This window comes from Gigantopelta aegis, chromosome 10 (genome assembly GCF_016097555.1).
Source record: "Gigantopelta aegis isolate Gae_Host chromosome 10, Gae_host_genome, whole genome shotgun sequence".
Classification (NCBI taxonomy): domain Eukaryota; kingdom Metazoa; phylum Mollusca; class Gastropoda; order Neomphalida; family Peltospiridae; genus Gigantopelta; species Gigantopelta aegis.
This window is the reverse complement of record NC_054708.1, coordinates 7,794,412-7,819,148: the sequence shown is the minus strand read 5'-3', so window position 1 is coordinate 7,819,148 and position 24,737 is coordinate 7,794,412. Positions and strand designations below refer to the sequence as shown.

General features: G+C 33.5%; 1 protein-coding gene across 1 annotated transcript; it reads right to left on the bottom strand.

Moving 5' to 3' along the window:
* Window positions 1-88: 88 nt before the first annotated feature.
* LOC121382756 (ras-related protein Rab-14) lies at window positions 89-24,126 on the bottom strand. The gene is made up of 9 exons (XM_041512335.1): window positions 23,861-24,126; window positions 16,412-16,539; window positions 11,541-11,586; window positions 10,706-10,837; window positions 8,687-8,753; window positions 8,339-8,426; window positions 7,894-7,924; window positions 7,075-7,143; window positions 89-5,074 (listed from the first exon to the last, which is right to left on the bottom strand). Exons 2-9 carry the CDS (start codon window positions 16,515-16,517, stop codon window positions 4,969-4,971), a joined length of 645 nt encoding a protein of 214 aa, XP_041368269.1. The 5' UTR covers window positions 16,518-16,539; window positions 23,861-24,126; the 3' UTR covers window positions 89-4,968.
* Between the last annotated feature and the right edge of the window lie 611 nt (window positions 24,127-24,737).

Here is a 24,737-nt window from a genome sequence, read left to right as displayed (position 1 = left end):
AATCAATAATTAACAGTCTAATTGTCATTTTCCTTTGTGAATGCATGTTAAAAGCATGCAGAAAGAACAGAAAACACAATACCAAGAGTTATTTACATCATGATTTTATTATTTTTTGTTGATATTATGTCTTTACAAGTCCAGATGTGATGACATTGCTAACTACTGAAAGCCTGGCATGCACTAGACAAGGTGTGACATTCTTGGTTTTGATTCTGCAACAACACCTCAGATAACATGTCACATAATGCATGCCCCACTTTACTTCTGTTCACATCTAGGATAGCTATTCACAAAACTATTTAAAGATATTTTCACTAAAATGCCTGCCCATCAGTGATCACCATTCTCATTCACAAACAACAAAACATTTTCCCACCTTAAAATATTACCCAAACACCAATTTAATATGCCAAGATGAATTTTAAATTAATTTTATTTTCAGTTTATTCAATAAATTCATAAGCATTTTGGATGAGGCTGCTATTTTGCATGAACAAGTTGTAGCTTAACCAAATGGGGAATTTGGATTCCTTCTATCATTTGTCTGAAAATTCTACTAATACAAGTGTGACCAACCATGATGGTAATCTTATCAATACATTACCTTGGAAACCATGTGTGAACAGATATGAACATTGGAAATCTTTGAAACCATATCCTATTCATACCAAATTTGATCAAATCTACTATTGTCATTGTCCAACAATTACCTGTCTGTATGAGCATTTACCAATACCTCAAAAGTTACCTATTGTCAACGATCAGACAAAAAAGCAGCCAGATCCCATGGTGCTTAACTTAACAGGCAATAGAATTGGCTAATCATTAACCACAAAATGTGTTTTTTATATTCTAACATATGAGTAATGTACCAACAGCAACACTGACAGGCAGGCAAGCAAATCAATTGTTTTCAAATAGTAAGCATCACAAAATAGCTATGTACAATATGTGATAATAAATATATTGAATAATACAAAAAATTCTTTGAGCATAACAGAAATAGAACTGTACGCTATTAACACAAATTGGTTTCAACCACAGGATCTTTTGCCAGAACATGAAAATCCAAAGGAAATTAATAATGTAACAGCACATGGATATAATGAAAAGTTCTTGTGCAAAGTGATCCGACTTGTTGCAGTCTTCTGCTCAGTTAAAAATGTGTTACATACCAGTCTACAAATTTTCTCCGATGTAACAGTTGACTCTGGTTTGCGAAGTTTGGATAACTCTGATGATGGTATGATCAAGACTAATAAAGCCAATAAATTAGTAAATGTTTCCACAATATATTCCTTCTTAATCTTAGCACTAAGATTTATTCAAATTAAAAATTTATTTTAAAGACTGTTGTTAAAAATCTGTGTGCTCCTAATCTACCAATTTTTTTTATTTTGTCTTTTTCATTTTCAGACAATTAGCTTTGCAACCAAAAATCTAAATATACTTAAAACAGATTTTATAGATATTAAGCATCTCAATAAACAGCAAATAAAATATTAATCAATCCAAATATTTACAAATAGCCCTTGCAAATGTACACCAGAAAAGTAATAATCTTCAAACTTTATTTTGGACCATATATTAAGGATCATCCATCCAATCACTAACAAAGCAGTACAACAATATTGGATTTGCCCAATCACAAACAGTGTTACATTGAGTACATTTAGGAAAATACACTAATCATAATAACATACAAAGCACTGGTCAGTCACTCACTCAATCTCATGAAACTGGACTTCACAAATAAGCAATGAGGGCCAGTGTATATTTACATATCTTGGATAAAAGAAACAAAGCAAGTTCTTACTTAACCGTACTGATCAAAGTAGCTTTTAGAGGATTTGTTTTTGCAATAAAAACTCATTTTTATTAACATCACAAAATGCTGTTTAAGAAAGTGACAAACCACTCAATGGGTTTGCTTTCAGATCCTTAAAGGGACATTTCACTATTAGAGTTGTTTATGATCACTGAAATCAAACATTACTTATATTTTATTGTTTAGATTTATCCATTTTCTCTGGGGGGTTTTGGTAATCCTGGAGTTTCTAATAACACAAAATGCATTTTTAAAATATTTAAAAAAATGCATGTGCGTCTGAGAACTGTCTGTTATATAGTCGCAGTTTAGTTTATTTTTAAGGGTATTTCAACATCACAGACTCTTGCTTTACTCTGTAGTATCCAAATTTGTTACAGGTATGTAAATTAACCAAACTTAGTGTCTATTTTTACGGGTTGAAACTAGTCTAGGTGAAAATTATGCCTTAGTGTTTAAAAACTAGGGTCTGTCCCTTTAATGATGACTTAAACAAGCATTGTAAAACCTTATTTGTTTTTCCTAAATTGTTCTTGCTGGTGTTCTTTGTACCATGCTTGTGTCATTCAAGGTTTTACACCTGGTCCTTTCCTTTTATCTATAAATGATTATCATTTGCAGATTGCCCTTTGTACCATGCTGGTGTCATTCAAGTTTTTACACCTGGTCCTTTCCTTTTATCTATAAATGATTATCATTTGCAGATTGCCCTTTGTACCATGCTGGTGTCTTTCAAGGTTTTACACCAGGTCCTTTCCTTTTCCTTTTATCTATAAATGATTATCATTTGCAGATTTGTGCCTTTGTACCAAGAGATCCACATTTCATTATAATCAACCCATTTCTTGCTGACTGATTCTTTTACAATTTCACTTAACACTGAATTAATAAGTATGAGTAAATTTTATTCTGATGAAAATTCAACAATATAAATGAGCGTGAGAATACAAACACCAATCACACTGTAACAAGTGTGTTAACGAAAGGTGACTCCCTAGATATACAAGAAACAGGTCACACCATTTAACACATTATCGAGAAATATTGGCCAGTGGGAAAGAAAAAAAATAATGTTAACATGTAGTTATGAGCTTCCATGCCTTCATTACACATCTCCAAATACATTTACCAATGCCTCTTAATAACCAATGAATTTCCGTGCTAAACATTCAGTACCTGGGAACAGACTACAGGGAATGAATCGTAACAACAATACACAAATCAACTAAGCATGTTAAACAAAACGACCGTCCAAATATCGGAACAATGAATAAATAAAGCACATACCAAAACCAAGTCTGGTATACCAACAACACGACACTGTGTCATCTGTACAGCTACAATAACTATTTCAACAAATGACTGGATTTTTTTGTTTAATATATTCATATGTCTGAGATGAGAATGTTATCTAAACACAACACTGGCTTGCTTAGTTCTATTTGTCTTCCACACTGATCAAGATGTCAACCAAACCGTTATTAAATTAGTAAGAGAATGTTTGTAATGCCCTAAGTAAAACTCAGTCCCATATGAATTAATAATCACTAATAAGAAAATGTTTGTAGTGCTTTGGGATGTAGTTGGTCTCGTATGAATAATATCAATTAATAATGCAGTTTCGATGTAGTGCAGGAACAATAACCCCCCAAATGTTATATAACATAATAAAACCAAAACTTCCAGTTACCATAGAAAACAATCTTTGTTGAATACCATTTCCTGGTTCCACTCTTAGCCCCAGACTGGCTTGTACATTACCCCTTTTGATACACCATTACAGCTTCTCGTATATAAACAGTTTACTGTACAAACACATTCAAGTCTATTGCTCAGTTTTCAAAAGTATCCTCAAGAAAAGATATTTGAAGTATGAATATCCCTTTAGCAACTGTATTCAAATATGTGTATTAGACAGTACTTTATTTAATAGGGTATATCTAAATACCATTTCACTTCAAGCCAATTATGTGCATCTTAAATGTAAATATCAAATAAAATAATAAGGTTTTTTGTCATAATTCTGCACAAAATAGCAATAACCTTTAGTCATAATTTCATTGTGAATACCAAGATATATATAGATGAGAATTTAATGCAGGACTAAGCTTTTTATATCGTTATAATCACGAAAATTTAACTTGTGACTTGTTCTTGATGCCCTTGTGATCTTCCAAAATAAAAATGTAACTGATTAAAAATCCACAACAGCCCAATGCCAATCTATTCTATCCCGTTGATAAAATATTTTCTTAATTTTAACATTCACACCACATTAGAGAGAGAGAGAGAGAGAGAGAGAGAGAGAGAGAGAGAGAGAGAGAGAGAGAGAGAGAGAGAGAGAGAGAGAGAGAGAGAGAGAGAGAGAAACCCGAGAGAAAGGTTTATTAAAATCAGAAACATATGTGGTTATCAATTAACAAATTAAATTTATATAATTCCCTGTGATTTTTTAAGACAAAAAAAATAAAATGTTCCAGACCTAGTGTGAGTACTGATTGCTATGAAGACAACTCTTGATCCAGAGACAATGTGCGTGCTTTTTAACATGTACAAAGTAACAGTTGTTTGTCAAAGTACATTTATAACTACACCAATTAGGTGATTGCAAATGATAGAAGAATAAGTGAATAAAATTTAGAAATGAAATACCAAATATAGATGTGCATTGCTGTACTTTATTTATCACATCAAATAGAAAGCCAATACTGTTTGTACTTTTCTAAAACAAGTTAATAAATAAATATGTGATTTCAAATAAAATGTACATTTTTTTCACTATTGATTGCTGTGTAACTTTGTATGCCAACAAAACATACATCGTCTCTGTGTAAAACGCTACAAAATATGTGTAACGAAGAATTACTAATACAAACATTGTCCTATTAAAAATGGTAATTGTTGTGAATTTGTCTTGTTTAATGTTAATAAATCATTTGTTTGTTTTAATGCTGAGCATAAAGACTCGTATATTTTAAAATATTATATTCAAATCATTTTAATAAAACCAACGTTTCAGTCACTGATGTAACAGGATGAACGCACGGCATACACTTGCCAGTCTAGCAACCGTATTCCCTTGGAATGACAGAGTGAAAGGCAGACCCATGTCTCGCAAAACCTCGGAGAACCTACTGCTAACACGCACAACCTTCTTTGTTCGGAGTCTGGTCCGTGTTGAGTGCATTCCTCGGTGTGGCTGGTTTGTGCTGGACACCCGATTCAGCTGCGTTTAGATCCAAGCTGGAAACAGTCAAAATAGGCCACAGTTCACAAGCAGTCTATACAGGGACTGTCACAGTTTGCTGCCATTATAAGACGTTTCCAGCTAATAAAATATTTTATTGACTAAAACTATGTACATATTAAACATAATTTCTAATTTAGAATACCAGTGTCTGTGTATATTATGTGTTTTCGGTTCTCCCAAAGTTTGTAAATAGCCAAAATTTAATTTGGTCACCCAATAATTTCTTATGTAGAAACAAATATATATTAGGGGAAAAAAAGAAGTTTGACCTGGTACAAACACTAGGCAGATTTTTGTTTTTGACAGGCGCGAGCGCTATCACGCCTGTGAACCCCCGTCAACTCAATCTGACGGGTGCGAAATAACGCGCCCCTAAATTGAACAAATCACACTTGCATTTTTGTTTTTGAACTCTGCCATTTTACGTGTTTATTAAATCCAATCCAATGAACGCCACAAACCTTTCCATTCTGTTCACAATGAACTTCCTGGAATACTTTTTATAAATTGAAACACGATTGGTTGGTTATCTTTACATTGAGCCAATCAGCTAGGAGTTCACTTATTATTAAGATCTTGTCGGTTTTGTTGTTTAATTTCATACAATGTAGGTAACATCGCAAAATATATTTTACACTGTCGTCGTTTTGATCACGTACAGAAAACATAATACGGTAGGTGCGTTGTCCAATAATTCTATGATGTGTATAATGTTTATACATGTTGATATCACATTAAATGTGTACACCAACAAAAAACTAATTTAGTAAAGCAGGTTTTGTTTTCGTTAATAGCATAGCAACGTACTCCAGGGCCTGTGCTTATAAAACTTAAGTCTAGACTTTAATAATCAAAGTTAATCCTGTTTGTAAAAATATATATTTATAAAAATTGTAGTAAGATATATTTCGGTAGAAAATAGATGTTGACATTTTCTCTGTTACGACATTATTATTTTTTTAAATAGAGAATTTGCAGGTACATAACATGTATATTATGATATCATGATAAATGTGATAACCCTGTGCCATGTGGTTGTTACACTTTTATATTCAGTTCACAGGTGTGTGTCCATGGAGAGATCATATCATTCTGCGATGAAAACTAAAATTATTGTACTTGTTTAAATAAAACAGAATAAGCACAAACAAATCAGTTTCAATTCCTTATTCATAAATAGTTAACAGATTATCATGATTCAGAATTTTAATGCAACATGATATGCATATAATACATAAGAAATCGACAAATGTTGTGTTCATGGTGTTTCTTTTTCTTGTGTAAGACTACAATGACCCATTCCTTCCATCTTTGAGAACAACCATCATATTAGTTAAATTAGGATATTTATTTTGAAAACACAAAACATTAACCCTTAAGATGTTTAATTAAGAAACTATTACTCCCCAAACTTAATCATGTTCATGGGTGCAATTCCTCTCGGTCTCTTGCTTCTAATTCTGATTATTTTGAGGAGTGCGATTTTTAGCACTCCTGGGTTTTTCAAAAACTAAAGTCCAATTAGGACGATTGGAAATACATTTAATAAACAGCCACTAATATTTTATGTAGAAAAATGCATTTAATATAAAATTTTAATCATTAAAACGCCTTTTTTAGTCAACATCTTAATAGTATCAAACTCATGACAGTCCCTTTAATACACTCTAATGTTTTAAGATTAATGATAAAAAAATCACATTGGGTGGGCTTTTATTAACAGGTTTATAAACATTTCATTACTTATTTTCGCTTAAAAGGTTTATAAATACATAAATAAAGTGTAAGTACTAATTATGAAGAGAAATTCATAAAGTCGGGCTTACTTTTGCTCATTTGTCGCCAATTATCCAGTATTTATTGACATTATTATTAATTTATAATATATGACCGAGATGTTATGTCCTACCATTGTGATAACAATGATACAAATATCAGTTAATTTCAAACAATTATTTACTTAGAAGAGCTTATAATTAATTTGTTCACTAACCTGCCATCTTGTATATTCTGATATATTTTCTTGGCCGTGTCTAGAAAAGCATCCTCCACATTTTCTCCACTGAAAAGAATCAGATAAACAATCAGATTTGTACATCACAACATGATTCCACTGAACAGACAATCATTCACAAAAGTATCGAGTCAAACATTGTTATCTTGATTCTTTCGACTGAAAAGACAATCATTCACAAAAGTATAGAGTCAAACATCGTTATCTCGACCTCTGTTCTCTCATTAGCCCAAGATAACCCAAGGTTGATTTTTATTAGAGCTGTAATGAATTGACAAGTTGTGAATAGGATATGTATCATGAACATAGGGTCTTAACACAAATGCTAAACTGTCTTTGTGCTGATGTTGGAATTAATGATATACTTCACCACCGTGAACACATTTGTCATCACATTTAGATGATTCACGAGATCGACCCTTAAGCGATACAAAATCTGTGCATCTGCATAATAACATCTGAGAATTTTTATATACTTGAATATATTCAGGTCTTTGGGTACCAAGTAATGAATACATATTGTGATAGACTCTATATGGTGCACCGAATATGCGAGTGAAGTTTGGTCCGTTCAACACTAAGACAGCAAAATGTGACAGTACTTAGTAGAGCTGCAATGAATACATCTATCTGGTACACCAAATCATTGCAGCTCTAGTACTTCAATTATTCTGAATTAATGCTGAGTAACACTCTAGATACAAATTTCAGTTTCAAAATACATTAATAGTAATATTTTTGTAAACAATTGTTCAAGAATTTTTTTCTGAAATAGAAAAACCCCCATGAAATACTCACGTCTTGGCACTGCATTCAAGAAACATTAAACCTGAAAAAATAAAATATAAAACACCAGTCTTAAATATAAGTTTGTTACATGTATATAATTCATATTTTGTTTGTTTTGTTTAATGACAAATAAATTCATATTTAAACAGTAATCTAAGATGGTTTACTAAGACAATTTTACCACATGCTTATCAACTTGGCATTTTGGTGGTTTATGGTTCAAGCCTAAAACGATATGCATTAATACACTTTTGAACAAAAAACTATTTTGTAAACCTTGGAAAAACTTAAGGATGACATTTTTAAACATTCCAAATAATTTTTTTTATGCAAGGACTAAAATGAAAATATTAATTTTTTCGTGTAACCAGAAATAGCTTTTTAGAAGACTTAATTAGATCTTGTTTTAAATTACATTAATTGAAGAATTTAAAACACCCAAAAGTAACATTACCATTTTCTTCTGCAAACTGTTTGGCTTCTTCATATGTGACATCTCTCTGAGCTTCTAAATCACATTTGTTTCCAATCAAGAATATGACCTGTAAATCAAAAATATAAAAATTATCTCTTATGTTGGTGACATGGTTAATTCAATAATCTGAACAAATAAAGTTTAAATAATCCTTTTAATAACTGTTTACCTAATCACCATACTGTATAATCAGCTAAAATAAGACATGTATTGAAGAATCTTTGTATGTGCTAGTAATATAGCCTATAACCTTTTGAACCTATAGCAATATACTGCTACATAAAAGGTGGACTACAGACAAGAGGAGATTGGCCATGTCATACTTACAGTATTGGGGTTGGTCAGGTTCCGGGCATCAGTCAACCAACTGCTTAAATGATTATATGTACTTCTCCTACAATCAAATTAAAATTAGGCATTAGTTACAAAAATTGGGTCAGCACAGTAAGCCTATAGCAGGTCTTTAGATCTAACTAAATTAGGTGCAACAGTGTTTTTGTCAGCAAGGAAATTTTAGATCAGTACTGTCATTAACAGTTTTTTTGTAGAGTTGTGACTACTGTAAACCGTATGTCGCGAAATTAATACGCACTATTTTCCAGTTTGAAGTGTGCTTAAATAATTTGTTTGTTTTGAAATATTTTATTGAGAATAAAATTCACAAAAAGATTCACTCAACAGGCACAGCCTGTACACGAGCTTTCCTAGATGGCGACTAATCGTTAATTGTTTTATGTAACTTCAATCGATGGCAACTAATCGTTTATTGTTTTATCTACCAAAGGGTGTTAACAGTTAACTGAAGCTGTGAGTTGTGATTCTAATAGAGGTGAGGTGGGTAGGGCCTAATCCCCTCTATAGACTCTGTACCAGGCACAATTGCTTGATGTAGGACAACAGAATATTGATTTACAGACAGTAACTTTATAACAATTCCACTTTTTTTTTTGAGCTGTCAACGGTCGTTCGCGAAATTTACACGTCGCGAACATGCGCTAAGGTATACATTCGCGGAAAAAAAACGTCGCAATATTAATACGGTTTACAGTATTTAGAAATGTAGTTCAAGCTATTTCAATCTAATTAAAGTTAACATTTCAGTGGTTTTGAGGTCAAATGTTTGGAGGTGAGCATGTATTTAATTTGGGTGGGATTATCTTGGGCACATTTATTTCCCTAAATTTGGTGCAATCTAAAGTCCTGTTATAATGAAACATGTGGACGTACATGCACACAAAGATATATACTGGTTGTAAAGAGAAAAAACCCAATTATTTGAATAGATCCACAGAGGTGGTTTGTTCCTGTGATGCAAACACCTCAAGCAAGCACTCAACTGACTGAGCTAAATCTCGCCCACTTCAAGATAAGTGCTTGGGGAGGGGGAAGGGAGGAGCAGCTGTCTCCACCATGAACAAAATGAAGGGGTGTCGATGATCACTCTCAACATACTGTACACTGTATACAGTGCATTCCCAAATTCATATTTCCCGCTATTTTGCACACGACACTTACTGGAAACAATTATATAACAGGAAACAGAAAACAACTCAGTTTCCTGTATCTTTAAGTTTTCGTTTTTCAAAGGAAAATACCTTGGAACTTTAAGTTGATAAAGTGGTTTTTGGCAAGTATTTTCACTTGAAAACCATGGTGGCATTTCACTGTCATTTACAGAGATCGATAGCTGAATGTGACAGCTAACTAAATAACAAATTTGATCATTTTACCAACAACTGGTCAGAAAACAAGTTATTGGGGATAATGGACATAAATACCATAAGTAAACGTTTGCTATTTTTTGCCTAATTTTAATCAAAATTAACTGATCTAAAATAAAAAAATAAATTAAAAAAAAACCATGAAAATAATACTGATTCAAATACGAATTTTATTTTATATATTTATAAAACATTTAAGTGAATATATGTGAGTAAAAATTATAAACTTATACCCACTCAACATGTTTTTTTTGTCAAAGAGTAATTTAGTAGTCTAAAAGTTAAATCATAAATGATGCCAGGCGAGCAATCACATTAAGTTTCAAATGAAGCTCATTAAAATGTTTATTGCAAGGCAATCAATTTCAGCTCTCCTAAAACATTACAGGTGAGTGTGGAGGGGAGCAGGAGTGATCGCTCACCTGTCCTGGTGAAAAATGGAAGTCATGTTCTTCAGGTAATCACAAGTGGGTTTTTTTTATTAGCTTTTTTAAATATTAATTTTGTGTTTATGCAAGTCTGATAGCCGTTTTTTCGATCATGGCTACTGAAGAACACCCAACTTTAGGTTGTGTCTAATAGCTGAGACATACCTGATAAATGGGAAGATTTGAAGCCGACTCACCTTGTAATGTCATAAACCATGAGTGCCCCAGCTGCACCTCGGTAGTAACTCCTTGTTACAGCTCGAAACCTCTCTTGACCAGCTGTGTCCCAAATCTGGAGCTTTATCTTTTGACCGGCCACTTCAATAATTCTGAAAATATCAAGAATGAATTAATGTTTAATGACATGACAGCAAACAATTTTTCATGCGAGCTGTCGCAACTTTAAATTTACTCGAACTGCATGGTGAACCATTACACATTCTGAAATACAAAACAGCAAACTTAAATTCTCAAGATAACTAACTTTAATACAATTTTGAGGTAACTGCTTGTTATACAAATTTAATTCACGAAACTGAATTTATTAGATGAACTTTGTTATCCACAGTTATAAAATATTGGGGAAGAAATGCATGTGAATAAATAGATATTAAAACCTGTAAATAAATAAATAAATAAATAAATAATAATACAATAATTTTATTTAGTCTTATGTTAAAAACAGTTACAGGGAGGTAACTCTTATTTATCTATATTCAGAAACAAAAAGTGATAATCATCAAGTCAAAATTTTATATTTTAAAATGGAGATATTGTTAGTATCAAGGTAAAGTCTATATACAGACATTATTACAATATTAAATATTCACCAATGTTTGGAACTATATTTTTTATTCTCAATTTAGTACTGTAAATATTTCATAATTATTTAATATCAGAGCTGTTTAAAAGATTTCAGACTGTAATATTTTTATAAAGTTACTGTAAGCTTAAGATAAAAAAAGACCATCTATTAACAATCTAAAACTTTTGCAGTCTTCCGTAAATGTTTGAAATATTGATGCCACTTACCTTGTTCCAAATTCAACACCTATTGTGTGTGGGCAATCTGCCATAACTGAAAGGAAAAACAATTATGTAAAGTTTACAAGTGAAAATATTAGTTATAAAATGTAATGGATTTTAAGTGGTAACTTAATATAATCGTAAGCTACAAAATATTAAAATAATAGCATCTTAATGTTTATAAAAAAAAAAGAGAGACCAAGACCTGAAGTGACAGTTAAGTATTACATAACTACCTGCTCACCTGAGGGCAGATTCGATGACATGATAGTGTTTCTGATTGGACCCCCCCCCCCCCCCCCCCCCCATTGAATCAGTTTTAAAATTTAAGTCGCAAAGAAAAAGTAATTTTCCATGACAGATACACGAGTGGCTGTTAGATACCATTTATCTCACAAGTTGTTTTAAAATGTATCTAATGAGTGAAAGCAAGTTTGATATGTTTTTAAACAATGAGTTGTGAGATAAACAGTATTTAACGGAACGAATGTATTATTCTATTTCTTACATATCCTCAAAAACCAGGTTTTAAGCAAATTTTAACATCTTTTTCGACTAAAAGTTATTTACAGCCGTTGCACATGTAGCTGACTTATGTGCCACAGACACACGAATGTCAGGTTAACTATACATCATTGTCTAATCAATTTCCATCATGTAGTTTTTCATTGGATGTATGGCATTAGTGACCTGTCATCACCTGGGAGCAGCCAGTCGTATGTCTTGAAATGTACGTGTACATGTGTTAACAACCATGTGTAACCAAAAATGATGCATGGTGTTTTCACCAACAGGTGTGTAAGAAACCAAAATTCCATGACTTACCAAGCCCAGAAAATGACATTTTAAAATTTCATAACTTTCCATGACTCTGGATAAAGCAAAATGGCTGCACCTGTTATATATAATTTAGTTTTCACATTTTCACCATTTAACTAAATTAATATACCAAAATTGTTCATATCAAGCAATTATGTGCATTAAAAATCAATTAAAATGAATACAGTCATGGAATTAGATCCCACTAATTTCAGCAAAAAATGCAAAAAAAACCCGTTATTTTCCAATAAAATATCAATTATTACATGAACCTTTTTTTCGCCAAATTAGAATAAAATTTGCCAGCTGTTCTTAAAATTTGCTAATTTGGCACACAATGATAATTGGAGAGGAAACTTGTAGCCACCAACACAAGGGATCATTTACATGCAGCAGTGATTTTGAGGCCAGCATGTTTGTAGTTAATCTGGGCATTCTTAATGAGAGTATCGCTTTATGACTCTACAGGTTGAAGTTTGATCACACATGTATTTAATAAAATACACATACATTTATAAATAAAAAAACACAAGAATAATCAATTTAAACAATTAAAATACAATATATGCTGTACATATCGACTCAAAAATAAAACATAAAAGACAGTGTTAATTTTTTATCTATGCAGATTCCATAGTTAGTAAAGTTATACGAGAAGAGCTGATAAGCAAGTATGAATATCAGATTTCCCTATCTTTTTGACTCATAGGTCATGTGGTTAAACAGGTATTTTGACTGAAGTTACAGGGCTCGAACTTAACCAACGGCAATTGCTGTCGTTGAGATATAAATTGCCGTAGGTAGAGAGCATCACTGATGGCACTTTTGTGCTGTCGGTAAAGCTCCTCAACAATGGCGAAGTGAATACACCTGGTGTACATTATCTACCAATATTTAACATTTACACATTTAAAAGATGTCTACATATAACAAGATAGCCTTTCAGTCAGGTTTATTTGCTGCAAATTTCACTTTTAAAAACATTGCCATGGGTAGGTTCAAAATTGCCATCGGTGGACTGTTTCAACCATTGCAATTCTTTTAAAAATTGCCGTGGGAGATAAATTCTTAAGTTCGAGCCCTGAAGTTATTATCCACTCTCATTTCTTTCACAAAGATGAATTCATGTGAAAATGGTGGTTGAAGCACTATACAGACATTGGAAGTTGATTCTTGAATATCCTTTGAATGTCCTTTAAGGCACCACACCATCATTGGCGTGTCATTACTTGCTGTAGCAGCTTAATATAGTCCCGTTTAGGAAACAGTTCTGGGCAATTCCACCGTGACTGACGTTACATTCAGAGAGGTTGGAGGTCATATCCAGTGGTGTGGCTATCAAACCTGTACCTCCTAATTCTTTATATTTTGCATCAAGCATACTGGGGTCCAAGTCTACTTGGTGACATTAAAAAAAAGTTCATATTCTTTTGTATCACTGAATGGGGATGAAAAATATTTGTGTGACTGACGTTACACTAAAAAAACAGATACAATCAACTTTATTTTAAATTTGTCTTCAAACCGTGAAATGTTAACAAATGTTTCTGTCCTAGGTAACATGGCAACATGAAACTACATTTCTAGAAACCATTACTAAATTGGAAAACCACAACATTAAAAGAATGATTACATAATTGTGCGTGACTGACGTTACGCGACTGACGTTACAGTTTGTCCAGAACACTTCAATGTTTTATAATTGGATTTGTACTAATATAATGAGGTGAAATGCCCACCATTTCAATTACATACATCTTTTACAACAAGTTAGAGGTAATAAGTAGGTTTGTTTTGTTTGTGGTAGCTGCAAGCTAGTTTCATTACAGATGCACAACTAATCGTAGTGTAAAAATTTCAAAATGGATCTTCACTTAATATATGGTACACATTAGTTTTCATCCTGGGGAACAAGACAATTTAACACTGAAAGTTAAACATGACAAAAAAGTTGAAAACACATGTGCATTAATTAGGATAATTACAGAATAGTCACTTGACAGTGTGTGACTGACGTTACAGTTGAATATTAATTCAGTAACTGGAAAAGTGTTACCAATTTCGATATATGTAAGCATGCCATTAGACATATTAGAAGTCTTGCATTAGTTCCAATGTTACGTTAAAACTATATTGAAAACATTTTCAAAGTTACATTGCTCACTAGCGAATGATATGTACCACTGCCATCCGCCAATTAATCAGAATCAAGGAAAGTGGCAGCCCTGTGATTTCTGGCATTGATCATCACTGGAGGTTGCAGCTTCTTCTTCATTTGATACTTGTGATAGAAAATTTGATCCTCCTTGGATCGCCATTGCCATGAGGCACCAACTTTTTTCATAACAGAGACCTCAAAGTTATTGTTCTGAATATTCTTGACTACTCCAGGGAAGAGTTCACCATCGTATGCGACAGCCCACCAATCATCTATTGCAATTGGTGCCTCCATCACTTCAGCATGTTGAGCAGGTATTTCGATCACATCTGTCTTGTCAGAAGAATTGGCAACATCATTAGTCAAGAGTGAATGTCTCAACCTTGCCCTGTTTAACACGGAGGTGGTGGAACCGAGCTATACCTTTGATGGCCGGGGCATCATCAAACACCTCATTCAACTTGAGGGAATTATTACGCCATTCAATGTCTGTTGTCGACAGTACTGTAACTATTATGCTTGGCACATCCTTTGCTGCCTCGACAAAGGAAGGAGCATTAGTTTCTTTGCTTCAATTGCTGATATCAGAAAGTACTGTGCATTGTGGGAGAAAAATCATGAATGAATGTGTAAGGAAAGTTTTACCTTATTTAGAATACAATAGGCCTCCTATAGGGGGGGTCAATCTATTGCCCAATAGTTTAGCCTAACTGGAGAAGAAGAAACAGCGTGAATGGCGACTTTTGGTGGCTATTTTTGCTGAAGTTTTTTACTATTTCAGTTTGTTTACTCGTTGTTTGAACCAAAAGTGTATGCTTTTTATTAAGTTTAAGTTAAAATGTGAGGAAATCTAGGGAAAGGGTTAAAAATATGTAGAAAGAATTCAGTAAGACCTAGTTATAGCTCACTGGTTGAAAGTGACGACGTTACAGCTCCTGTTTTCCTGTGACTGACGTTACCAATTTTATTCCACTCTCACGCTACATTCATATAATATCAAGGACTGATGGGATGTTTTTAAGGTTTGCCTTGGCAAGCAGCAAGAAAATTATGAATGACATGTTGGAATACCCTCAGATTTTTTTTGTACAAATTTGTTTTTACTTTTTTGTGACTGACGTTACAGTGGCAAAACATTTTTCTATGAATTATATTTCAGTCTCTATGCTTTTTGTTGACTGTTTCAAACTATTTGGTGTTTGAGAGTCCGGGTAGGGACATTACAAATCTAATGAAATATGCAGAATATTGCTTTACATTCAGAGAATATAGATAGGCCTAATTTACCCATATTTTTGTCAACTTTTAAACTTAAAATATGAAATGTTTGCCAGTGGCGTGTAGTACAAAAAGAAAACTTGTTTTAGGGAAAACTCAATTAAATTGGGTAATTAATCTATAGATTTCAATCATTTATTTCATTAAATTATGAAGATTATTTTTTGGCATCAAGTCCTCTCCAATATGGAATTGCCCTTCCTCATAAAAAGAAATCTACAAAATTCTGATATACTTTTTGAAATCTTTCTTTGATGATTACACATAGGTTGACCTCTATAGTATTTAAATAAACAATTGGTTTGAAGTAAGTTGTTATATATGTAGTACTAACTGACAACAACTGTGCAAGTGGTATGGTGTTACTTGTATAACAGCAACACGAGGTGGTGGTCAAGCATAGGGGCTATTCATTGAAAAAAAATTGATTTTTTACACAGTACACATCAATTGAGAGCACTCCCTAAAATTAGTAGTCACACGACCCTCTCGACAGTGTGGTATTTTTCACAGAATATATTCTAACAAAGAAATTGTATTGAACTGCATGGAGTAATTAATGGTGGTGTGTAACCGTAATTCAATTCACATTTCCATGAAATATTTTGGTCCATGTACTTACATTTTTTTTCTGTAAACTGGTGCAAGAGACATGACTTCCCAACTCCCATATCTCCGATTATTATATATTTAAATATATAACTGTAGTTGTACGGGCCCGCTGCCATTTTCTTTTACTGCTTTAATATACTGAAATGAGAAGTACAAAACATTACAAAAGCAGTATCATAATTTTTAGCAACTGTTGTACTTCAATGCAGTATTGCATCACAAAATGCAATATTAAATATTGTGGGTCACAAGACATACAGACTGATAAAATAAAAACAAACTGCATAAATATTCTGAATACCAAAGAGTTCAGAATGCCCCACTCAGAAATCTTAAGATGAAATAAATACTTTATCTGATAGGCAAATTGTACTCGTTATTCAGCACCATACACATTTCTTTTTCTTGTTTTTAAAGTTTACTGTTTTGTTGTTTAATTTTAGAACAAAATAGTTTGCCTGTTTTAACACAAATGTGAAAGTCAGTTTGTCTTTGATTTTGGGAATTAATGAAGACACCATCGGTAATATGAAAAGATGAAAAACTGCAAGATGATTCATTTACATGCGAGTTAAAAATATTTTAATAAACATTTATTATTTTAAAGGTGTAAAGGATATATATATATTTCTCTCCAGAAAATTTTATGACATACTTTACTTAAAAAATAATTTTGTATGACAAACCCAAATATAACCGATCAACAAAACCCAGGTGAAAACGCTTAATCATGTAATCATGATTTCTTGTTGGTTTGTTGTCGGCAGAAAGTGATAGTAAAAAAACAACCTAGTGACGAGGTGTTAATCTAGAGGGAATATGCTAAGGTGTTCTAGAGGGAATATGCTGAAGTGTTCTAGAGGGAATACATGTACGCTTGAGAGCAAGTTGACTGGTTTCTATTGTTACAATGTATGTTATGCTACATCCTATTACTATGTTAAAAACAAGTTAAAATTATTTAGCTTTTAATAAGTTACATGCAATCTAAGTGAAGGGCAACAAAAGATTTTGTTTAAAAAATAAATCATTGTTGAACATTTTCTCCTACATCTTATTTGTAAATAACCCCTCCCCACCACCACCAAAAAAGAAGCAACGTTGGTAAAAATTCACAAAAAGACAACTAACAATTAAACACAAATGCACCAAAAAAAATATCAATGGATCCTAAAACAGACGAACAAAGTAAAACACAATTATCAATTTCATGATGGCTGTTTTCTTTTGATGTACAAGCACAAGTCAGAATTAAAAGCAGGGGTGCAGAAATAGAAAATAATTTTACTAACCTACCGGACGAGAAGCAACTAAAATTTACCACTAGCATGCCAAAATTTCTACTAGTCTGCCAGCCTATAGGACAATATTACTTTGTAATATATACAGTCTCCACCTCAAATGATATATTGTTAAGTATCCATAGTAAGTGATCAACATCACATGGCAAACAAAATCAATACCTTGATTGACGAATCAATAATAATAAAAAAATATTGTAATATTTATTTCATATAGATTTACAAACTTCAAGTGACACCTTACAAGTGTTTAACAGTATTCAAAACACACCAACCACATACTTTCAACGTAAACAAGCCATTTCTAGAAAGCATTGACCTTTGACTGGCTCTGTTTTCGCCGTCTATTAGTCAGTCAGGAAAGATAGATAGATTGCCTGTCGGACGGGTAGTTGCATTTTTTAAACTCGTCCGTCAGAACATTTACTCGCATTTGGAGAGCGAGCAGGTACTTTCTGCACCCATGATAAAGATGTCCATTAGTGCTTGGCTGTATTGAAATTCGAGGTTTAGTATCAATATTGGTATTTTTGGGGTAATTTACCTTGGTATCAGTATATCTGGTACAGACATAATACCAATAGAGAGCAATATTTTCAATATACTTGGCTTTAAATGTATGCCCGAGTTAAGACTCACCCACTAATTTTATCAAAATAAAATAAAATTCCATACACAATGCTCTCATCTAATTTATACCAAACCCATTTTACGTTTGTCAGATACATGTTTAGTGTTTTACTAAATGGTGGGAAACATTTTTCAATCCCAAAATTTTTGTATTTTGGAATTTGGTACCCGGCACGGTAAATCGATACTGACATGATGCCAATACTGACCAGTATATAGGGTATACCGCCCAAATCTAATGTCCATTTTTCAAGTGGCACATCTTGCATCACATGTCTGACCATTTGTTTTCGATATTGTGATAAATTAAATATGAATACCAGTCAAAACAATTCACTGAACAGGTTCGATTGTTAGTTTATTATGTTCTACGATTCACATAATCAAGATTGATAACTCCTCAGTGCTCTACAAAGCAAGTTCAAATTTACTCTTCCCTGGCCAGTAAAGTATGTTTTAGTCGCCAGCCACTTATATTTAGTAGCCAACTAATATATACTTGTCATTAAATCGATTAATCTGCCATTTTATGGCACATTACTAATGCCGTAATTGTTATTAGGACCGCATTCGAATGAACTCGTGAAGGGGTAATTCCTAGTTGTTAAATAGTAATTACAAGTTACTGTTTGTGCCCGGTTCCACTAAAACAGTGAAGGACTATTAACTATCATTATCAAATTCCGTACCCAATAATTTTATTAAACGAAATTAAGCGAATTCCTATTTTAATGGCACTGCTAAGATATGCATTTAAATTGCAGTACTCATTAAAAGTTAAATAAAAGAATTGTGATAATAATTACCGGGCTTCAAAGTGTTACTAATAGTTACCAATCGGCTACCTTACTTTTGGTTTAAATAATATTTATTTTCGTCACATACTGCCTTGTAAATCTGTAAATACTGCTTTGTAAATAGTTGTGTCTTTAAAGTCATCTAAAGTGAGTCATGAAAATATAAACGTGTTTTCATCCTACACTGGTGAACATAACTTCCAACGTGATTAAAACAACATTCACATCGTGGAGGGACCCGTTATCACGATAAGCACGACACGATTGGAGCGCAGCACAACACATATATAAGTCGATATTTAAAATAATTAACATTTGAGTTTGAAACAGACAAGTAAAGACACACAGTGATTCAACAATCTCATTTTAATACATAAATACAGGGCTAGAAATGAAAAAAAAAATCTACATGCACCAGGTGCATGCTGAAAAAAAAGTTACATGCACCATTAAAATTCTGCATGCACCAAAAATAAGGTAAATCGGAATTATTCGGCAATACCTATATTTATTTATTAACAGTACCGGAACGTTATACAACTGCGTTTATTACTGATTCTTCATCAAATTTAAAATTTCACCCAATGTAAACGCCTTACAGAAATCTATAATAGGCCTATTACAAAAACATACGAATATTTGTGTTTTGTATTAACCTTCTGACTACTGCAGGCGAGATATCTTGCCAGACATCACGTCAGTCGACATACTGTACACTGTATACAGTGCATTCCCCAATTCATATTTCCCGCCGTTTTGCACAAGACACTCACCGGAAATGAAAATATAATAAAAGAAAAATTTTTTTTTTTTTCAAAATGGTGGCTTTTGTTTTGATTTTTTCAATTGAAAATACCTTGAAATTTTGAGTTCAAAAAGTGGTTTTCGGCAAGTATTTTCGCTTGACAATAATGGCGGCATGTCGCGGTCATTTTCAGGGATCGATAGCTAATTGTGACAGCTAATTTGATAATAAATTTGATCGTCTTACCAACAACGAAAATTACCAAATATTGCAATATGAATCGTAGTTCGGGTTTAAAAAAAAATTCTGATCAGAAAACCACTGTTATCGGGAATAATGGACATAAATACTGGATAGCTGGCCAAAAATGCCCTAAGTAAACGCAACTTTTTCGATTTTTTGCCTAATTTTAATCACCATTAGCCGATCTAAAAATAATAAAAATTACAAAAAAAGACATGAAAATAATACTTACCGATTCATATATGAACTTTATTTCATGTATTTATAAAACATTTAAGTGAATATATGTGAGTAAAAATTATAAATTTGTACCCACTCAACGTGGTTTTTGTTAAAAATTAATCCAGTAGTCTAAAGGTTAAGCAAGTTGTCAACTTTTTTAACTCGATAAGATCTGTTGGTATAATATAAATTAGCCTACGGAATTCGACGAGAAGTTGCAATTGAAATAATTACTGGCTGACTTCGAGTCAACTACGCGAGTAACGCACCTGCACGTTCGCAATCATCTGATCAAGTGCCCATATCTGAGGTCGAAAATGTTCAAGGCAGTTACGGTACTTTGTATTGATCACAGATCTGGCGGAGTTCAATTTGTCAGAGACGACAACAACTGTGTTATGTGCGTGGATACCCCAAAGTCGATCTCGACCACCTTCCCCAACACCATTCACGGATATAACTGAGATATTACCGGCAATTTTTGCAAATATATTTCACGGACATGACCGAAAGGGCGCCATTGTTGTGAGTAGTATTATGGGATACAAAATGGATGCGCCCATAAGATAAAAGTTATCGTTTTCATGTGGCAAACAGATTACGAAATGCATACGTAAAATTGAACAACTTGAGTCTGAATCTGGTAGACAACAGGATAGTAGTATACGCAATACACAGTACTTGAAAAATATTAGCATGCACCGCGTGCACCCAGTTTTAAAAGTTACATGCACACGCAAAAATCAGCATGCACCGGTGCATGTACTAACACTGCATTTCGAGCCCTGAAATAAAACCTAGCTCTAAATGGGACAGGACTGACTTGGTCCAAAACTGAACTGGGGCCGAATTATTTACAAACGCTGGAAATTCAAGTTAAGGGAGATAACATCATAACGAAGTATTACCTCCCTTAACGTCACCGTTATTCATAGTTCGATGAACTTGTCTCAAACTTTTATTTTTCCAAAAAAATACCGATAGAAAACATGTTTTATGGAAGATAAATTACTACTGGTCCACTGTGTTTTCCGATGTCCAGTTTTGTTTACAGATTAATTAAAGTAAAATTATTGGACAGTCGCCAACTGGTGAATGTGATTTTATTTTTTAGATGCCAGGGAATGTTTTTAGTCGCCATGGCGAGTATTTTACTCACATTGTAGAGCACTGCTCCTGTGAATGTTGACAGCTGTATTTATGAAGGAAATGTTTTATTTAACAGTCAACGGTTATATGGTGTCAGACAGATACTGAGAGAGGAAACCCGCTGTCGCCATTTCATGGGCTACTCTTTTCGATTAGCAGCAAGGGATGTTTTATATGCACCATCCCACAGACAGGATAGTACATACCATAACCTTTGTTATACTAGCTGTGGAACACTGGCTGGAACAAGAAATAGCCCAATGGGTCTACCGACGAGAATCGATCCTAAACTGATTGTGAATCAAGCAAAGGCTTTACCACTGGGCGACGTCCCGTCCCTGCTGTATTTATGAAGACCGGTCGCATCGCGACTGCGTTCAAAAATAGTTTTTAAAAGTCAGCTTTGTGCTTCTCAATTATATCTGAGAATGGGAGGGCAAGAGTTAAGGAACGAATAATTAATGTATCTTTATTTTATAAAATTTTCTGGCATTACTAAAATGAATCTGGTCAAGAACTAAAGAATGCTTGACTGGTTACTGCAAATGGCACAATAGGCCCTATGCATTCATATAGTCTTGCACCAAAGTAAAACAATATACTGACAAGCTTGCATATATATATACAAGTGTTTTCCCTAGCTTGTTTTAGCATGGTGCAGCACCATGTCCAGGGGTTTCCCTAGAGCGATAAGCCGACACGGCCCGTGCTCCCTTAGCCAGCCAAGTAAGCGCCTTCATGTCTGGTAAGCGCCTTAACTGCAGGTCCGTGTCGGCTTAATTTGTAACATGTATACAAAACAATGGAGCTGTGATCCATAACGTCATTCACCACACATTATCACACTTCCATTTGGTATCTCTGCAATTCTTTAGATGTTCACTTTGAGGTCCATTGATCGCACCGTTTTAATTGTCGGCGGGCTTATGCTGGTCACGTGGTACAGGTTATCCCAAGGGCTGAGTTAGCCAGACCGAGCGAAAACAAAACGTTCGCTACACTGGTTTGTGTGCTTCACGTTAAACCAAATGGACACGACAGACACCAATCAAATAGTTCGCGAACATTAGGAAGAACGTTTGTTGGCTGAACTGAGGAAAGCTCTTGGCGTAATATACGTCACACTTCAGAGTCAGCTGACACCCACGTGTCAAGAGACATCGTTGCGGACATTAAACAGTACAGTTACACAGAAGTAAATCTTTATGTAAATTTGTAGAAAAGCAATAGTTGTTTGCATCAATGAATACCTAACTGCAGTTTCGGTTATTTCCTTTGTCTTTGTTAATTTTGTACCTATGGTCGTGAGCACGCATGCAGATCGTGATCGCGGGAAATGAACATGCAGTATTTATACAAATTGAAATTGCAGTTACACGTACACTGAATTAGTTTACAATAATGATATTTGTTAGATAATGTTAGATATATATTTGTAAAACTGTGAGGTGACATTTAATAATTTAGCTGGATTTTAAAAAGACCGTAAAATTTTATTTTATTACCTTTTTTTTCTTTTTTTATAAATGAATATACTGTGACGTCAGCATTCTTAGCTTAGGTATTTTACAAGCAGAAATCACAACAAGCATTTAACATGACGCTGAAATCAACAGCAACAACATGGCCCAAATTATGAAATTGTTGGGGGTGGGGAATTGATGGGTTATTTTTTTTTAAAGTCCCCCCCCCCCCCCAACATGATTTGATGGATTGAAGGCTGTTTTCAACCCACTACCCCACTTCTTTTGGCTTGATTTTTGTCTTATAATGATGCTAAATATGTAAGCGCCTTAAAAAAATCCTGGGGAAAGGCCTGCATGTCTCAATAGTCTATCACCATCTTGCCTTAATCAGCACCATGCTGCCCTGAGATTAAAGAAGCCTTTTTCACTAATTAATTCTAAAATTGCCTTTATAAAACACCCAAAAAGGTATTATTAATTAATAAAATATGCCTTTTATATATCTTGCCATTCATTTATTAAAGCAAGCACATAAATTACATTAATGTTTATTTCAATTAATTTTTGTGTATTTTTAATGAAAAACAAGTGCCTCGAAAATGGTGAAAATGCCCTAAAAGTGTTTGGTCTACCATGCCTTGCCAAATTTCTAGGGAAATCACTATATATATATATATATATATATATATATGACACCAAAAAACTTAAACTTGGGTGTCCTAATACTAGGGGGGAGTGGATTAATTAATGTGCAATGTAATTACATTAAACCTGCTAATAGATCTAAACAAAAGATTAAAACTGTGTATTGAATAATTAACTATAATTAACTAATATAAGAAGAAAAAACACAACTAATACACAAAACGACATAATATAGTTTACTAGTAATGTAGCATTACTTACAAAATTAATTTGGTTGGCAAGTGCCAGAAAAAGTGATTGCCACTTCCTACTTTCCTGAAGTCAGGAAGTAGATCAGATCTAAAATGCTCGTTGTTTCTTTGCTATTCAAGTTAGTTAATATATAAACTTAAATACACAAGGGTTATATTATCAATAACACTTCCTTCCGATTACCGTATGCCAACGTGTTAATTATGTTATTTTCCAGATTTACTCAGACTCATAACACCAAAGATGGCGATTACGTAGCTATACAGAGCGCCCTCTTTCCAAGAGCGACAACTCTAATTATCAAACCCCCAACCTCCAGGTTCCAATGAACCAAATCAATTCCTGTTGCCGATAACGTTAACGTTTACTAATAAAATTTACATAAGGAGCGTATCAACACACCCAGGCAACACACCAATAAAAAGTGTGGCATCCGATATTTAATCAACATGCAATAAAATGGGCGAGGGGTCACATACCATATAAGAGCTTTGATGAATGTTTTTATAAGCAACCCTAGTGTTGTAATTGGGGGGGGGGGGGGGGAGAGGTATGCCTACAGTTGTTGAATTAATCTTCAGTTGATATGAAACGACCGAGACACGTTTAATGATGATACCTATAAACACATATTTGAGCATGTTCACAAATGTACTACTCAAAAGAATTTAAGGGTCAAAAATGTATAACCAAATAAGTTTCAGAGTGTATTAGATTGATGATGTAAACTACACCAAATTTTTTATTTATTGTTCCATATTTACAAAAAAACACAAATAAACGTCACTGTATACAAGAAAGTCACATGACATGCTGTCAAAGATGAAGGTTGTCAAACATGGATTTTACACATTAGAACATTCGTTTAATAGTGTGTGAATCCACC